Source organism: Xyrauchen texanus, chromosome 44, assembly GCF_025860055.1.
Source record: "Xyrauchen texanus isolate HMW12.3.18 chromosome 44, RBS_HiC_50CHRs, whole genome shotgun sequence".
Taxonomy (NCBI): domain Eukaryota; kingdom Metazoa; phylum Chordata; class Actinopteri; order Cypriniformes; family Catostomidae; genus Xyrauchen; species Xyrauchen texanus.
Genome location: NC_068319.1, coordinates 3,213,119 through 3,230,115, shown reverse-complemented (window position 1 = coordinate 3,230,115; position 16,997 = coordinate 3,213,119). Strand labels below are relative to the sequence as shown.

General features: G+C 39.2%; 1 protein-coding gene across 1 annotated transcript; it reads right to left on the bottom strand.

Moving 5' to 3' along the window:
• Nucleotides 1–1,447: 1,447 nt before the first annotated feature.
• brap (BRCA1 associated protein) lies at nt 1,448–15,576 on the bottom strand. The gene is made up of 12 exons (XM_052117743.1): nt 15,285–15,576; nt 11,806–11,967; nt 11,487–11,673; nt 7,854–8,043; nt 7,353–7,466; nt 6,390–6,538; nt 4,322–4,397; nt 4,073–4,211; nt 3,844–3,953; nt 3,660–3,749; nt 2,460–2,563; nt 1,448–2,199 (listed from the first exon to the last, which is right to left on the bottom strand). The coding sequence occupies exons 1-12, from the start codon at nt 15,361–15,363 to the stop codon at nt 1,830–1,832; spliced, it is 1,770 nt and encodes a 589-aa protein (XP_051973703.1). The 5' UTR covers nt 15,364–15,576; the 3' UTR covers nt 1,448–1,829.
• Nucleotides 15,577–16,997: the final 1,421 nt, after the last annotated feature.

Sequence of the window (16,997 nt, the reverse complement as noted above, 5' to 3'; positions counted from 1 at the left end):
GGGCCGACTGATTCAAGCTGATAGAAGAGCAACTTTGCCTGAAATAACCACTCCTTACAACCGAGGTATGCAGCAAAGCATTTGTGAAGCCACAACACACACAACCTTGAGGCGGATGGGCTACAACAGCAGAAGACCCCACCGGGTACCACTCATCTCCACTACAAATAGGAAAAAGAGGCTACAATTTGCAAGAGCTCACCAAAATTGGACAGTTGAAGACTGGAAAAATGTTGCCTGGTCTGATGAGTCTCGATTTCTGTTGAGACATTCAGATGGTAGAGTCAGAATTTGGCATAAACAGAATGAGAACATGGATCCATCATGCCTTGTTACCACTGTGCAGGCTGGTGGTGGTGGTGTAATGGTGTGGGGGATGTTTTCTTGGCACACTTTAGGCCCCTTAGTGCCAATTGGGCATCGTTTAAATGCCACGGCCTACCTGAGCATCATTTCTGACCATGTCCATCCCTTTATGGCCACCATGTACCCATCCTCTGATGGCTACTTCCAGCAGGATAATGCACCATGTCACAAAGCTCGAATCATTTCAAATTGGTTTCTTGAACATGACAATGAGTTCACTGTACTAAAATGGCCCCCACAGTCACCAGATCTCAACCCAATAGAGCATCTTTGGGATGTGGTGGAACGGGAGCTTCGTGCCCTGGATGTGCATCCCACAAATCTCCATCAACTGCAAGATGCTATCCTATCAATATGGGCCAACATTTCTAAAGAATGCTTTCAGCACCTTGTTGAATCAATGCCACGTAGATTTAAGGCAGTTCTGAAGGCGAAAGGGGGTCAAACACAGTATTAGTATGTGTTCCTAATAATCCTTTAGGTGAGTGTATATCGGGCTAAAGACCACTATTTACACTGTCAGTCATATTGCTTACTATGTCCAGTTATCCGAACATAGATGTCAAAACTCCGCCCTATTCTGAGTACGGGGCGGGAAGCAGCAGCTCATTTGCATTTAAAGACACACACACACACACACACACACACACACACACACACACAAAAACAGCTCGTTTTAATTCCCACACAAAAAGTGGCATTTTCAACATGGTATAATAAATTAACTGTAGGGTATTTTGAGCTGAAACTTCACAAACACATTCTGGGGACAACAAAGATTTAAATTAAGTAATGAGAATCAACATTAAGAATAATAAGAATTATAAATAAAAAAAACTCTCTAAAGTGTGTGGATGTATTACGGTAATAATAATTTGGGTACAATTCAAATAAATATAAGCTTCCTTTTCTTTATGCAAAATAATTTAAGGTTGAAATGAAAGCTGAACATCTTATATATATATATATATATATATATATATATATATATATATATATATGATTTCCCCATTACAGACGCAAGACTCTGTAAAATATTCCTAAAAATATGAGAAAATGTCACCAAACATTAAGTAAATCAAACCATTCACAAACATCCAGAATTTTCAACAGCTTTATAATTTATTCCAAGGAATTCAGCCTTAGATATTCCTCTCATGAGGACACTAAATATGAAATAATACCAAAATAAATTTCTGCGACAATAACAGCACTTTGTTTTCATATGAAACATGTAAAGCTATATTTCTAAGCACTATTGGTGCTCTCACGTGAGATATTACAGAAAAAATGACATTATTTTAGAGCCTTAATGTAGACAGAATATGAGGGACGGTGATTATTCACCCTCATTTCAAAAGCAGCATTTCCTGTAGTACAAAAACAGAATATTTTTGGAGACTTTGCGAAGACAAGCAGCCGAAATGTGCAGTTAATAAATTCCACCATCCTCTTCGAATTCACTATTTTCCTCTTTTAGATCGTCCTTTCCTGCCGCACAGTTTCCCGGTGCCATGTGCAGAGGGCCCGGGCTGTGGCGCGGCGGGCGCCGAGGCGATGTTGATTTGGCCCTCCTGTATTTCTTGCCGGGTATCTGCGGGCATACGATCGATTTGCTGCTGCGTCTCCAGGTAGAACATGACGTCTCGTAGCTGCTCCTTCAACTCTGCGATCTGTCCTTCTTTATTGGCTGTGGCCTCGTGGGCCCGCCTCTCCTCCTCCTGCAGCTGAGTCTGCAGCTCCGTCTGATTGGCTCGTAGGCATCGGTTCATTTCTTGCTCCTCCCTCAACTCTTGACTGATCTTCACCACTTTGTTATTCAGCTGTGAGCATCTGGTAAACAATTGAACAGCAGGAAATGTCAACAGACGACAACACACAACAGTGTGAGTAATGCACAAATGCAATACTGAAATCCCTCATTCTTCATTATATAATTACCCCTTTAGATCAGCTTCAACAGCTGAACACTCGACTATTCTAGCTTTGTTCACTGGTAATTGATTGTATTATCAAAACGGTTGGAGGGGCTACAAAAATGGGCTTGATGATGTCAAATTCAAATGTGAAAAGTGAAATTCAGTCAACTTTACTTCTTTTCGATGGATTGTTTTTCTTTGACGAGTTCATTTAGTTTCCGTTCCAAACTGTCACACTTATCAATCGTCTCCTTGAATTTGGCCTTCATATTGTTGATCTAAAACACAAATAAATAAGTGGATTATTGAGGATTTCATTCATTCGGTGCCCCTTAGAGGACCAGGAGGGATAGGTTTGCCTTCCCTCACAATACTTTGACCTATTCCTTATGAAATATTACAATGGATTTTACAGTAGCCATATTTTAACAATGATATTTGTAGAAAAACAGAGTTACAATACAGCAAAACAAAAACTATGGTAATAAAATGTAAAATAAAATAAAATAAATAATATAGTAAACCTGCAGTAACCATGTCATTATTTTTATGTTTAACATAGTTTTCTACAAATACCATGGGAATGCAAAACTATTGCGAAAATAAATTCTCTCCCTGTCCTCAAAGAGTCTCCGTAAATACAAAGCATTGGTTTAGTTTTCAGTTTTAGTGTCTTAAAGGGATAGTCCACCCAAAAATGAAAAATATCCCATTACTTATTCACCCTCTTGCCATCCCAGATGTGTATGACTTACTTTCTTTTGCTGAACACAAAGATGTTTAGAAGAATATTTCAGCTCTGTAGGTCCATACAATTAAAGTCAACAGGGTCCAAAACTTTGAAGCACAAAAAAGTACATAAAGGTAGCATAAAAATAATCAATAATACTCCAGTGGTTTAATCCATGTATTCATGATAAGTGTGGTTGAGAAACAGATTAATATTTAAGTCATTTTATACCATAAATCTACACTTTCAAATAGCCCTGCTAAGCGCTCTTCTACTTTTGTTTTTGCCGATTCATATTGTTCATGCGTATCACCCCCTACTGGGCAGAGAAGAGAATTTATCATAAAAAAGGACTTAAATATTGATCTGTTTTTCACCCACAACTATCAAATCACTTCTGATTAAACCATTGGAGTCTTATGGATTACTTTTATGCTACCTTTATGTGCTTTTCTGAGCTTAAAAGTTTTGGACCCTGTTGATTTGCATTGTATGGACCTACAGAGCTGAGATATTCTTCTAAAAATCTTCATTTCTGTTCTGCAGAAGAAAGAAAGCCATTCACATCTGGGATGGCATGAGGGTGCATAAATAATGGGAGATTATTCATTTTTTTGGTGAACTGTCCCTTTAAATGTTCTCACCTCTTCTGCTGTGTCTTTCTCTAAATGAACAATTTTGTTCTCCCAGTAAATGCGCTGAGAGTCCAGCTGACTGGTCAATAAATACGAGTACTGTGAAGAGGAAGACGCATTCAAAAGAAAGTAATAACAGACAGTGACTTCAAATGACTTGTGTTTTACCACAACTTTCCAGACAAATACGCACCTCGAGCTGTAGAGCATCAATTTTTTCATCTTGACACGTGTCGCCCTCACACTCGTACTGTACCATCTTACCGTCAGTTTTACTGGCAACAAGCCGGTGAACATAGTTATCTGATTAAAAAAAAAAAAACAATAAAAAAAATCCATAAAGACAATCAGAAAAAAGCCTAGTACGATTTTCATTTTATATCTGCGCTTGATGCCTCTGAACTTTTTTTAATCTTGCATACCTCCAGCGTAGTCCCAGACCCTGTGATTGGTCAGCTGCATGGCGTAGGTGTGCTGCGTTTCTTCAAAGTGCTTATACGCGTGGCGGCTTACGTAGCGCCCGCAACCAATGTGCCCGCAGATGAGACAGATCCACAGATTCTATGCGTGAAGTAAACAAACATTGAAATATCGAGTGCTATTAACTCATATTTCCAGTAATGATACCTTTGCTCAGGATAAGATCTGTCTATATCTGAAAGGTTTGTTACCTCTTGTACGCCGCACTCAAAACACTTGTTTTCCTCCACGGGTTCAGGGGTCTGACAGTATCGACAGACTGGACACCTGGAGGAAAAAAGCATTATTTTAGCTTTTTTTCAAGACAACATGAAATCAAAATTGACATATTTTCCTTTCTTCATAAATGTCTCTGGTTTTATTGTAAATTAATGCATGTTATTAAAGGAAAAATGTATGTCTGATTATTTAGACAATAAACAGGAAACCTTTCCCCAACCAGCCGCACTATTTTGGGGTTTTATTCATGTCTGTAGGCCAAACGGTGCAGTACGGGCTGAATACCCAAGTTTAATACTTAAGATAAAGAGATAATTTAAATCACCAACCCTAATCAGGAGCAAATGACTGTACAAACACTACTAATAATAGCACAGCCAACTTTTCACAGATCAATCAAATCCTTATAGATAAAATCAAGTCCCGCCCAACACTGTCTCCACTGAAGATTGAGTTTCACTCAGAAATGTCACATTACGCAAGTTAAATGCATTGCAAATTACTTTAATGTCATTAACTCCCTAAACATTCAAACACTGGCAGTTTGTTTTTCCATTGTATGAAATGTGACAATGTGACATTCTAAAGGGTCAAAGGTCACCTTTGAAGAATGCAGGTTAAAAAGACACATGTGAGCGTTAACACAGTGTCAAGCATGGATGAGTCACGGAGAAGAATGTGATGAAAGGAGACGGGTGTGGATGAACTAATGCACAGAATTGGAGCAAAATATACAGAGAAAAATGCATCTGTTTATAAGCTTGGATGGGCCTGCCGAGAAAAAAATAATTATCAAAATATTAATAACTAGAGTCTTATCCAATACCTAATCTTAGAAGCTCTTCTTTAAAATGCATGTAGACATTATGACCAAAACTGAACCAATGCTTTGAAATTTGCAGACAAATCAGAAATGTTCTGTTTTGATAATTTAATAATACATTTGCACTAAACATGTTATAGTTATCAGTTAAAACATCAAACTGATCAAATAGCCATGTGTCATATGTCGTTGGAAAGCTCTCAATGAGTAAAATACAACCACTGTTTTACTCACTGACAAAAATATAGCAAGTAATAGCTAAGTATATGTCTTTGACATACATGTTACATTTAAACTTCACATAAAATAAACAGAACATAAAATATCACATACTATTACTTATTGTGTGTGATTATGTGATTATCTTTCAAACAAGCCCACACACATGCACACCGGATGCATAGATAATTATATAATCCATATAATTATAGCATATAATTTAGCATTCCATGATGCTGGACAACGTATTACATCATTTACAATGAAAGTCATCTGATCCAGGAAAGCTAATGGATCAGATGACTTTCATTGTAAATGATGTAATACATTGTCCAGCATCATGGAATGCTAAACCAATCTTATTAGGATTTAGTCGGCTGCAACCAGAGTTGGAAGTCCTCCAAATATGGGCAGAGAGGATCGTTCACTCTAATTACATATGGCTACCAGGAGATGGCGCCAAATACATGACGCAGACTCAATGATGACTCAAATGACACAGAATGGAACTGAATGAGATCTTGTTACTCATGCCTACATGCTTCGGAGAGAGAGGATACGTTTAGTCATTGTTGTGTAATTAGTTAATTATGCATAATTATTGTGTTTTATTTGCTTGGAGAGGCTTTTGAACACTTGGACAAATTATGCTATTCATTTTTGATTGATGTATCGACACAAAAATTTACTCAGTTACAGTTGACATGATTGGGAACAAAACAAAAGCAGTTTTTCGGAGATGCCTTATTTACACTCAGAGGTATATAATGTCAAATCAGAAAAGTTTCAGTTTATTCTTTAGGGTTTTATTGAACCAAGAATAATGGGCTATGATATTGTTGGTTAATATTATTTTCCCACCCACATGACCTTGGTTGTATCATCAAAAATTAAAAGTAATTTCAGAGGTTGAGCAAAATAAGACATTAAGATTTCATGTCGTCTCGAAGGAGGAATATAAACTAGTCCTAATTTTAGCTACATTAAAAAGCACTTACGTTGTGTCTTCCCATCTCTGGAGGCATTGGCTATGAAAGCTGTGGTTACACAGGGTGGTCAGCACTCCATTCACCGACTCATCCATGCGCTCCAAACACACAGTGCACTTGGGCAGCTCAATAAGGTGCATAACTGGTAAACTGGCCCCCTGGTTTATTATGAACATGGTTTAGATCATTCAAAACTAGCTCAAACTTTACAGAATACTGCACCTATTGTTATACATTGTTAAATCAGCCTGTAGAGATGGTGTGTGTGTTTAAATGGAAACAGCTTGTCAACAACAAAAACAAGGCTGAACCTGGTTGTTTTATTTTCTTTATTTTTTTTTTTCATTTTCTCCCCAATTTGGAATGCCCAATTCCCAATGCACTCCAAGTCCTCATGGTGGCGTAGAGACTCGCCTCACGTGGCTTGTTGATCGCGTTACCACGGAGATGTAGCACATGTGGAGGCTTCACGCTATTCTCCGCGGCATCCACGCACAACTCACCACACGCACCACCGAGAGCGAGACCCACATTATAGCGACCACGAGGAGGTTACCCCACGTGACTCTACCCTCCCTAGCAACCGGGCCAATTTGGTTGCTTAGGAGACCTGGTTGGAGTCACTCAGCACGCCCTGAATCCGAACACGTGACTCCAGGGGTGGTAGAAACCTGGTCATTTAAGAAATGTTTTGCCATTTTATATTATTACAGTAAAAATGACCTCCGGGTCTCAACATATGGCTTAGGTAATTCCTTCAATGTAAGTCTATGGGATTTTTTCTTTGTCAATCATTCATGTATGTAGCTAAAATGGTACGGGACGAGTTAGGTGCTAATGTTTATTACTAAGGGTCTAGTTGTTTTTAATTTTTTATCTTGTAATACTAATATTTTAGCATTAGTAATAGTAATAGTGATGCTTGTCTTTGCTAATAAACACCATTAATTAGCATGAACTATACAGCCTTACCTCTTCAGATTTTATGACTTCTGCCCTCTCCACATAAACTAACTGGCAGATGGCATCTTCAATCGAGTTAAACCGACGGCCATTACAGGTTGTGTAAAAGCTGTCAGCATCGGCCTAAACAAAAGAAGAAGAAAAAAAACACACATGCAACTTTGTCACCAGTCCTGACAATCCATTCATGAAACATTAAACAAACTACAAGCAAGCAAATTTGCATGAGTTTACATTGCAAATTTTGTGGTAAAACTATTATGCGAACAAAAATTGAGGCAAACCATCATTGCTTTTTTGAAAAGGAAAAATAAAACATTTAGCCAAAGGGGTAAGAAGAATAACATTAATATGCCTTAATATCTTATGCAATTTTGCTTCCAAATAAAATGTATCTTGTTTTAAGCATGTTAAGATATTTTTACTGGAAACAAGACCAAAGAAATTAAGAAATACATGGTCTCTAAAAAAATCAATAAGACTGTTCTTTGACCTGGTTAACTAGCTCACCTGATTCCTGAACTCAATCAGCACCATGTACTGGTTAGGCGTGGAGTCTCTGATAATTTTCATGTGCTCTATGACATCATTAAAGTGCGACACAAACTTCATGAGGTCATGGCTGGTCATGGTTGTTGGTACCGTGAGAACACAAATCATCGCGCTGCGCCTCACGTCCTCTGTTAGTGATGTCATTTTACTGTCATCAAAACATCACCAAAACAAGGTAAAAAAAAAACAAGGCTGGGCAAGTCTCATCAAAGTCAACAATGCAACAAGGTGGCAGTTGATCAGATTGTCAATAACAATTATATATTAAAGCTAAAAACATGAACAATGCACAACAAGTTCTGCTCACAAAAGTGAACCATGGTATAACCATGGGGATGAAGGAAGTGCAGAAGGAAGAAATGGAGGAAAGAAGGAAGGGAAAAGGAAGGAAGGAAAGAAGGGTAAAGGAAGGAAGGAAGTGCAGACAGGACGAGGAAAGGGTAGAAGGAAGGAAGTGCAGAAGTAAGGGATGGATGACTAAGGAAGGAAGGAAAGAAATGAAGAACGAAGGGGGATGAAGGAAGTGCAGAAGGAAGAAAGGGATGGGAGAAGGTAGGGAAAAGGTAGGAAGGAAGGAAGGAAGGAAGGAAGGAAGGAAGGAAGGAAGGAAAGAATGGTAAATGAAGGAAGGAAGTGCAGACAGGACGAAGAAAGGGAAGAAGGAAGGATGTGCAGAAGGAAGGGACGGATGACTAAGGAAGGAAGGAAAGAAATGAAGAACGAAGGGGGATGAAGGAAGTGCAGAAGGAAGAAAGGGATGGGAGAAGGTAGGGAAAAGGTAGGAAGGAAGGAAGGAAGGAAGGAAGGAAGGAAAGAATGGTAAATGAAGGAAGGAAGTGCAGACAGGACGAAGAAAGGGTAGAAGGAAGGAAGTGCAGAAGTAAGGGATGGATGACTAAGGAAGGAAGGAAAGAAATGAAGAACGAAGGGGGATGAAGGAAGTGCAGAAGGAAGAAAGGGATGGGAGAAGGTAGGGAAAAGGTAGGAAGGAAGGAAGGAAGGAAGGAAGGAAGGAAGGAAGGAAAGAATGGTAAATGAAGGAAGGAAGTGCAGACAGGACGAAGAAAGGGAAGAAGGAAGGATGTGCAGAAGGAAGGGACGGATGACTAAGGAAGGAAGGAAAGAAATGAAGAACGAAGGGGGATGAAGGAAGTGCAGAAGGAAGAAAGGGATGGGAGAAGGTAGGGAAAAGGTAGGAAGGAAGGAAGGAAGGAAGGAAGGAAAGAATGGTAAATGAAGGAAGGAAGTGCAGACAGGACGAAGAAAGGGAAGAAGGAAGGATGTGCAGAAGGAAGGGACGGATGACTAAGGAAGGAAGGAAAGAAATGAAGAACGAAGGGGAATGAAGGAAGTGCAGAAGGAAGAAAGGCAGGAAAGGAAGGGAAAAGGAAGGAAGGAAAGAAGGGTAAAGGAAGGAAGGAAGTGCAGACAGGATGAAGAAAGGGAAGAAGGAAGGAAGTGCAGAAGGAAGGGACGGATGACTAAGGAAGGAAGGAAAGAAATGAAGAACGAAGGGGGATGAAGGAAGTGCAGAAGGAAGAAAGGGATGGGAGAAGGTAGGGAAAAGGTAGGAAGGAAGGAAGGAAGGAAGGAAGGAAAGAATGGTAAATGAAGGAAGGAAGTGCAGACAGGACGAAGAAAGGGAAGAAGGAAGGATGTGCAGAAGGAAGGGATGGATGACTAAGGAAGGAAGGAAAGAAATGAAGAATGAAGGGGGATGAAGGAAGTGCGGAAGGAAGAAAGGGAGGGAAGAAGGAAGGAAGGAAGGAAGGGAAAAGGAAGGAATGAAGTGCAAACAGGACGAAGAAAGGGAAGGAGGAAGGAAGTCCAGAAGGAAGGGACAGATGACTAAGGAAGTAAGGAAGGAAAGAAATGAAGAACGAAGGGGGATGAAGGAAGTGCAGAAGTAAGAAAGTGAGGACAGAAGGAAGGGAAAAGGAAGGAAGGAAGGAAAGAAGGGTAAAGGAAGGAAGGAAGTGCAAACAGGACAAAGAAAGGGAAGATGGAAGGAAGTCCAGAAGGAAGGGACAGATGACTAAGGAAGTAAGGAAGGAAAGAAATGAAGAATGAAGGGGGGATGAAGGAAGTGCAGAAGTAAGAAAGTGAGGAAAGAAGGAAGGGAAAAGGAAGGAAGGAAGTGCAGACAGGACAAAGAAAGGGAAGATGGAAGGAAGTGCAGAAGGAAGGGACAGATGACTAAGGAAGTAAGGAAGGAAAGAAATGAAGAACGAAGGGGGATGAAGGAAGTGCAGAAGGAAGAAGGGAGGAAGGAAGGGAAAGGTAATGAGGATGAAATGAAGGGCAGAGAGGATGAAGAAAGGGAAGGACGGAAGTGCAAAATGAAGGGAGAAAGGAAGGGATGTAATGCAGAAAAAGGGATGAAGGTAGGAAATGCGGATATAAAAAGGGTGGAATGAAGGTCGTGCACAAGGAAGGGGAAAGGAAGGAATTACAGCTAAACTTATTTTTTGTTCACACAAAAATATTTTTAAATAACAAAAATCATTAGGTTATGTCATATAATTTCTCACCTTGGCTAATTTATTTTTCTTTATTTTTATGACTATTTTCTTCCGATTTTTCATAGCTGACATGAAGTCAATGTGTGCAGCTTTTCTCTACAGCTTGAGATGCACATAAGCCTGGTGTCCTTCACCTCCAGAAGATGGAAAAACAAGGCAGTTTTAATGCGATTCTGAAGTGAGAAGCTTCTCACTGCGGGCATGCGAGACGAGAATAATGCAGGCTGCTTTTTAGTGTGCGGGATACAACCTGCTGCAGTAACGGATTAGGACTTCGCAAATTGTTGGGAAAGTTTAAACTTCCTTTTGGGGGTCTGGGTAGCTCAGCGAGTATTGATGCTGAATACCACCCCTGGAATCGCGAGTTTGGATCTAGGGTGTGCCGAGTGACTCCAGCCAGGTTTCCTAAGCAACCAAATTAGCCTGGTTGCTAGGGAGGGTAGAGTCACATGGGGTATCCTCTTCGTGGTCGCGATTAGTGGTTCTCGCTATCAATGGGGCGTGTGGTAAGTTGTGTGTGGATCGCATAGAGTAGCATGAGCCTCCACATGCTGTGAGTCTCCGCGGTGTCATGCACAACGAGTCACGTGATAAGATGCGCGGATTGACGGTCTCAGAAGCGGAGGCAACTGAGACTTGTCCTCCGCCACCCGGATTGAGGTGAGCAACCGTGCCACCACGAGGACCTGGTAAGTAGAGGGAGTTGGGCATTCCAAATTGAAAAAAAAAATAATAAAAAAATTGAAACTCCTTTTGTATTTGTCAGACATTGGGACGTTTAAACGGTCAAAAAAAATTTGATTTACCTGCTAACAGAAACCCTGGTGCTATACCATGTTATTCTTTGAAGTACCTTGGAGTACCATGTAAAACCATGGCATATGAATATGGCAATCATAACATCACGGTACCATGGTACTGCCACAGTACTATTTTGTAAGAGTCATATTGATTACATAGAGCAGGAAAGAAGAGAGTGTGGTATGCATATATATATATACTAGTGCTCTATTTTTAAACAATCATAGGAAATAGAACAGCAGGTAAACATCCTTCACACTATACAAACTTAGTTTTGTAAAGGTGCATGATGCCGTGAACAATCTCCACCGACGGGTTCCCACTGAAGAAGGAAATTTGATCTGGTAGCTGTTTGGATGGTGAGTCTGGAGTTGTCCCCACATCGGTTTGATCTTTGGCATCTCCATTACTGTCATTTGTGTATTTCACATCTTTGTTAACTTCCTCGGTTCCTTCTGTTTTATGCAAATGTACTGAATTACATTTCAAAGATATACAACTCAGGTTTTCTAGAAAAGAAGCATTCTTCAGGAACTGAACTGGAAAAGCATTCTCAATTCAGTACTGAGTAGCAAACAAATTCAAACCTGCATTGCGTTCAAAAGTCTCGATCACCATGTCGCTCATGACTCGGCTGCCCAGATGCTGATGCAGTAGACTCCCTCGCTCCTTGTCCATTTTACCTCTTAGCGTGACTCTTGCAGAGGCCAGCGCTTTCTCCCTCATCTCCTCCTCTGACATCTCTGTAACTGTGGGGACGCAGGAAACACACAGAGGTGAGTTGAGCGGAGTCACATTTCACCAGCAAATACCATCAGCCTAGTGCAACATAAAGGCCTCCATGCTGCACATGCTGAAAAGAGATTCCAGAACTGAATTCAAAGCACTGATAAAATAAAAATTTTGGTCTCCTTTTCTAGTGAAAAGATCTAAAATAATGAGCTCCTTAGAGGACAGAGTGGGAATTTTTTCCCCTCGCAATAAATGTACCATGGTTTTCATACAGTAACCATATTTTAACCATGATATTCGTAGTGACGCCATAGTAATAATACAGGAAAATGCAAACTATGGTAATAAAAATCATAATTTTGTGGGTATTATGGTTTTACTATAGTAATATTGTGGTTAACACTTTAAAATAAGGTAACATTTGTTACCATTAGTTACAACAACATTGGCTAACATGAACTAACAATGAATATGCTAATACTTTTACAGCATTCATTAATCTTGGTTAATGTTAATTTCAACATAATATTAAAAAAGTTGTATATGTTAACATTAGTTATTGCACTATGAACTAACAAACTAACAATAAATTTTTTTATTTGTATTAACTAACATTAAAGATAAATAAAATGTTTTTTTGGAAACCAAGGATTTACTATAGTAATACTGTAGCCTAACTATGAAAAGTAAGATAAGTAACCACGTGCATTGGTTTTAATACAGTATACTGTATCCACATAGTAACCGTGGTTTTACTATAGATTAACCATGGTTAATTGCTGTGGTTGTGGTTACTAAAGTTTTACTACAAATACCATGGTACTAATTATGAGGGAATGCAAAACTTATTGTGAGGGAACGCTAAACTGAGAGGGAACGGAAAACTATTGAGAGGGAACGCTAAACTATTGCGAGGGAATGCTAAACTGAGAGGGAACGCAAAACTATTGAGAGGGAACGCTAAACTATTGCGAGGGAACGCTAAACTAAGAGGGAACGCAAAACTATTGAGAGGGAACGCTAAACTATTGAGAGGGAACGCTAAACTATTGCGAGGGAACGCTAAACTGAGAGGGAACGCAAAACTATTGGGAGGGAACGCTAAAATATTGCGAGGGAATGCTAAACTGAGAGGGAACGCAAAACTGTTGAGAGGGAACACAAAACTAATTGCGAGGGAACACAAAACTAACTGTGAGGGAACGATAAACTGAGAGGGAACACAAAACTAATTGCGAGGGAACGATAAACTGAGAGGGAACACAAAACTAATTGCGAGGGAACACAAAACTATTGCGAGGGAACACAAAACTAATTGCGAGGGAACACAAAACTAATTGCGAGGGAACGATAAACTGAGAGGGAACACAAAACTAATTGCGAGGGAACGATAAACTGAGAGGGAACACAAAACTAATTGCGAGGGAACACAAAACTATTGCGAGGGAACACAAAATTAATTGTGAGGGAACACAAAACTATTGCGAGGGAACACAAAACTAATTGCGAGGGAACGCAAAACTATTGAGAGGGAACGCTAAACTATTGCGAGGGAACGCTAAACTATTGCGAGGGAATGCTAAACTGAGAGGGAACGGAAAACTATTGGGAGGGAACGCTAAACTATTGCGAGGGAACGCTAAACTGAGAGGGAACGCAAAACTGTTGAGAGGGAACACAAAACTAATTGCGAGGGAACACAAAACTAATTGCGAGGGAACGATAAACTGAGAGGGAACACAAAACTAATTGCGAGGGAACGATAAACTGAGAGGGAACACAAAACTAATTGCGAGGGAACACAAAACTATTGCGAGGGAACACAAAATTAATTGTGAGGGAACACAAAACTATTGCGAGGGAACACAAAACTAATTGCGAGGGAACACAAAACTATTGAGAGGGAACACAAAACTATTGAGAGGACTCGCTAAACTGAGAGGGAACACAAAACGAATTGTGAGGGAACGCAAAACTATTGAGAGGGAACACAAAACTATTGAGAGGGAACACAAAACTAATTGTGAGGGAAAGCAAAACTATTGAGAGGGAACACAAAACTAATTGTGAGGGAAAGCAAAACTATTGCGAGGGAACACAAAACTATTGCGAGGGAACACAAAACTATTGCGAGGGAACACAAAACTAATTGTGAGGGAACACAAAACTAATTGTGAGGGAACACAAAACTATTGAGAGGGAACACAAAACTAGTTGTGAGGGAACACAAAACGAATTGTGAGGGAACGAAAACGAATTGTGAGGGAACACAAAACGAATTGTGAGGGAACACAAAACTATTGCGAGGGAACACAAAACTATTGCGAGGGAACACAAAACTAATTGTGAGGGAAAGCAAAACTATTGCGAGGGAACACAAAACTATTGCGAGGGAACACAAAACTAATTGTGAGGGAACACAAAACGAATTGTGAGGGAACACAAAACGAATTGTGAGGGAACACAAAACTATTGCGAGGGAACACAAAACTAATTGTGAGGGAACACAAAACGAATTGTGAGGGAACACAAAACTATTGAGAGGGAACACAAAACTAATTGTGAGGGAACGAAAACGAATTGCGAGTTAACGCAAAACTATTCTGAAATAAATTCCCACCCTGTCCTCAAAGGGGCTTCGTACAAAACATTCTTAAAACAACATTTATTTGTGAAGCAAAATTACAAGACATTTGGACTTGTTTACAGAGAAATCTAATAAAATTTAGTTAAGTTTATACTTATAACAAGAAAACTATTTGTCAATGTGGTAAGAAAAAAAACTTGATTCAAAGGGAAAACAAGCTTATTTTTCTTACCCCATTGGGAAATAGTTTTATTTTTTATAATTTTAAGTATAAACTTCACCACATTTGGTTAGATTTCTCTGAAAACAAAACTTATAAATCTTATGCTATTCTGCTTCTCAAGTAATTTTAGATTTTTTTCTGGAAAAGGTTTTTATTGTGCCCCGTCCCCCATTTCAAGACGCCCCCAGGACCCAGGGACGGATTCTGACTCGCAAAGGACCTGGGGCCACTTATCTCTGGGGGGGAGATAATTGAAACATGAGTCACGCGGTCAGTTGCCCACCCTAAAAAGCTAAACACCATGGTACATTAATCTTAATACCATAGCATGTATCAAAGCACAACAGTATTACCATATTTTCATGGGTATACTATGTTTTGTCACTACCATTAAGGTAATAACATGGTATTCTTTTGAAGTACCATGGTTTCACCATCTGATACATGACTGTACCATGGTAAATCCACAAAGTAACGGCAGGGTCTCGGTAATGTAACTGTAACAGTAAAATCGTGCAACTCACCGGCGCAGTATTGAAAACCCTGCGGGAAATCAGACTGATCAGCGAGCTCGAGTCTGATCACAACCAGAGACACACTCATGTGTTCCGATGATCAATAACTGATCAATAACTGATCAACTGCTGCCAACTGCAGTGACGACAACAACAACTCAATTAAACACTATTAATGCAGCGTGACACGTATTAAAACATCACATCCGACCGATAATAACTATTGTTTATCATAACTACATGTCATAAACGCTAAAATAAATCATTTTTATTAACTGGATAACAAACGCGTGAAAACAAAAATGACGTTTGATAATGAAAAATAAATTACCGGGTTACTTCCGGTGGAGAAGTATACAGTAATTTCATAATAAAAGCCCTTGCGTTGCGATTTTTAATAAGAGTCTCTTTTTCTATAAACTGAAAAAGTGACTAACATTTCAGTTAGAGTAACTTTTACAAACAACTCTGATGTATATTTAGTCATATGTAATTAAACATTTTATTGGAACATTACACATTTCAAACTTTCCTTATAAACACATGCCTTCCACATGCAAGCTAAATGCTTGTTACCAAACATAAAACGGTTTAAATAAGTATTGACGCTGACTACCACCCCTGGAGTCACGAGTTTGAATCCAGGGTGTGTTGAGTGACTCCAGCCAGGTCTCCTAAGCAACCAAAATAGCCTGGTTGCTAGGGAGGGTAGAGTCATGTGGGGTAACCTCCTAGTGGTCATGATTAGTGGTTTTCGCTCTCAATGGGGCGTGTGGTAAGTTGTGTGTGGAGAGTAGCATGAGTCTCCACATGCTGTGAGTCTCCGCGGTGTCATGCACAACGAGTCACGTGATAAAATGCGCAGATTGACGGTCTCAGAAGCGGAGGCAACAATTTATATAATTATTACACTCGTTATATTACCATGGTACAATATCAGATTGTAATACCATGGAAATATAATGAGTGTAATAATGATATTAATTATAATAATAAAGTGAAAACCTTTTAGATCAAAATAAGTTACATAATAGAATAAGCAGTGAATAAGAATTAAAAACTAGAAGTGGAGAAAATATAATTTAGTTCTAAAGTTCTTGAAATTGTGCTTTTTTTACCTACAGTGCAGAACCACAAAGCAAGCAGATATGTTAGTAGTGAGAATTAGCATAAAACGTGTCACACCATCTAATCATCACATACACTGACAGTGTCATACAAACGGATTCACACCCTGCTGAATTCCCAACAATGGCATCTTTATAAAGCAGCTCAACACCCAATATAAGTCATCTGGGATGAATGGTTTATGTATTAACAAAATAACTCAGGTAACACTCAACATGTTGTCATATAAATGGCTTTCAATAAAACATTCAACTGAGCTGTCTCGAACATAGTAGCTGACATTATGTCCTGTGGCGTGACACGCTACACTCAATCTAAAACTATTTTAAACAGCATTTCATATTTTTAAAATATATTATGCATGCAGCTTTTATGGCCTCATATTAATTGAGAGACTACATGGGATACGTTTGAAAATGTATAGCTGTATATGTTACACTACAGAACCATTTAAAATGAAAATGAAAGTGAGATTTAATGGAAACAACACATTAAAAAAAATACAAATAATTAGTTTTGACAATTTTCCACCAACAATTTTCAACCATCTCCCAGCTACATGACATACAATAAAGTGCATTTCTAAAATCACAA

Excerpts from the sequence above, each read along its gene's own strand:
- brap (XM_052117743.1), bottom strand. The coding sequence starts at position 15,363 with ATGAGTGTGTCTCTGGTTGTGATCAGACTCGAGCTCGCTGATCAGTCT. Across the intron at positions 11,968-15,284 it reads GGGTTTTCAATACTGCGCCG|TTACAGAGATGTCAGAGGAG; the intron begins GTGAGTTGCACG and ends GCGTCCCCACAG. Across the intron at positions 3,750-3,843 it reads TTGATGCTCTACAGCTCGAG|TACTCGTATTTATTGACCAG; the intron begins GTGCGTATTTGT and ends TCCTCTTCACAG.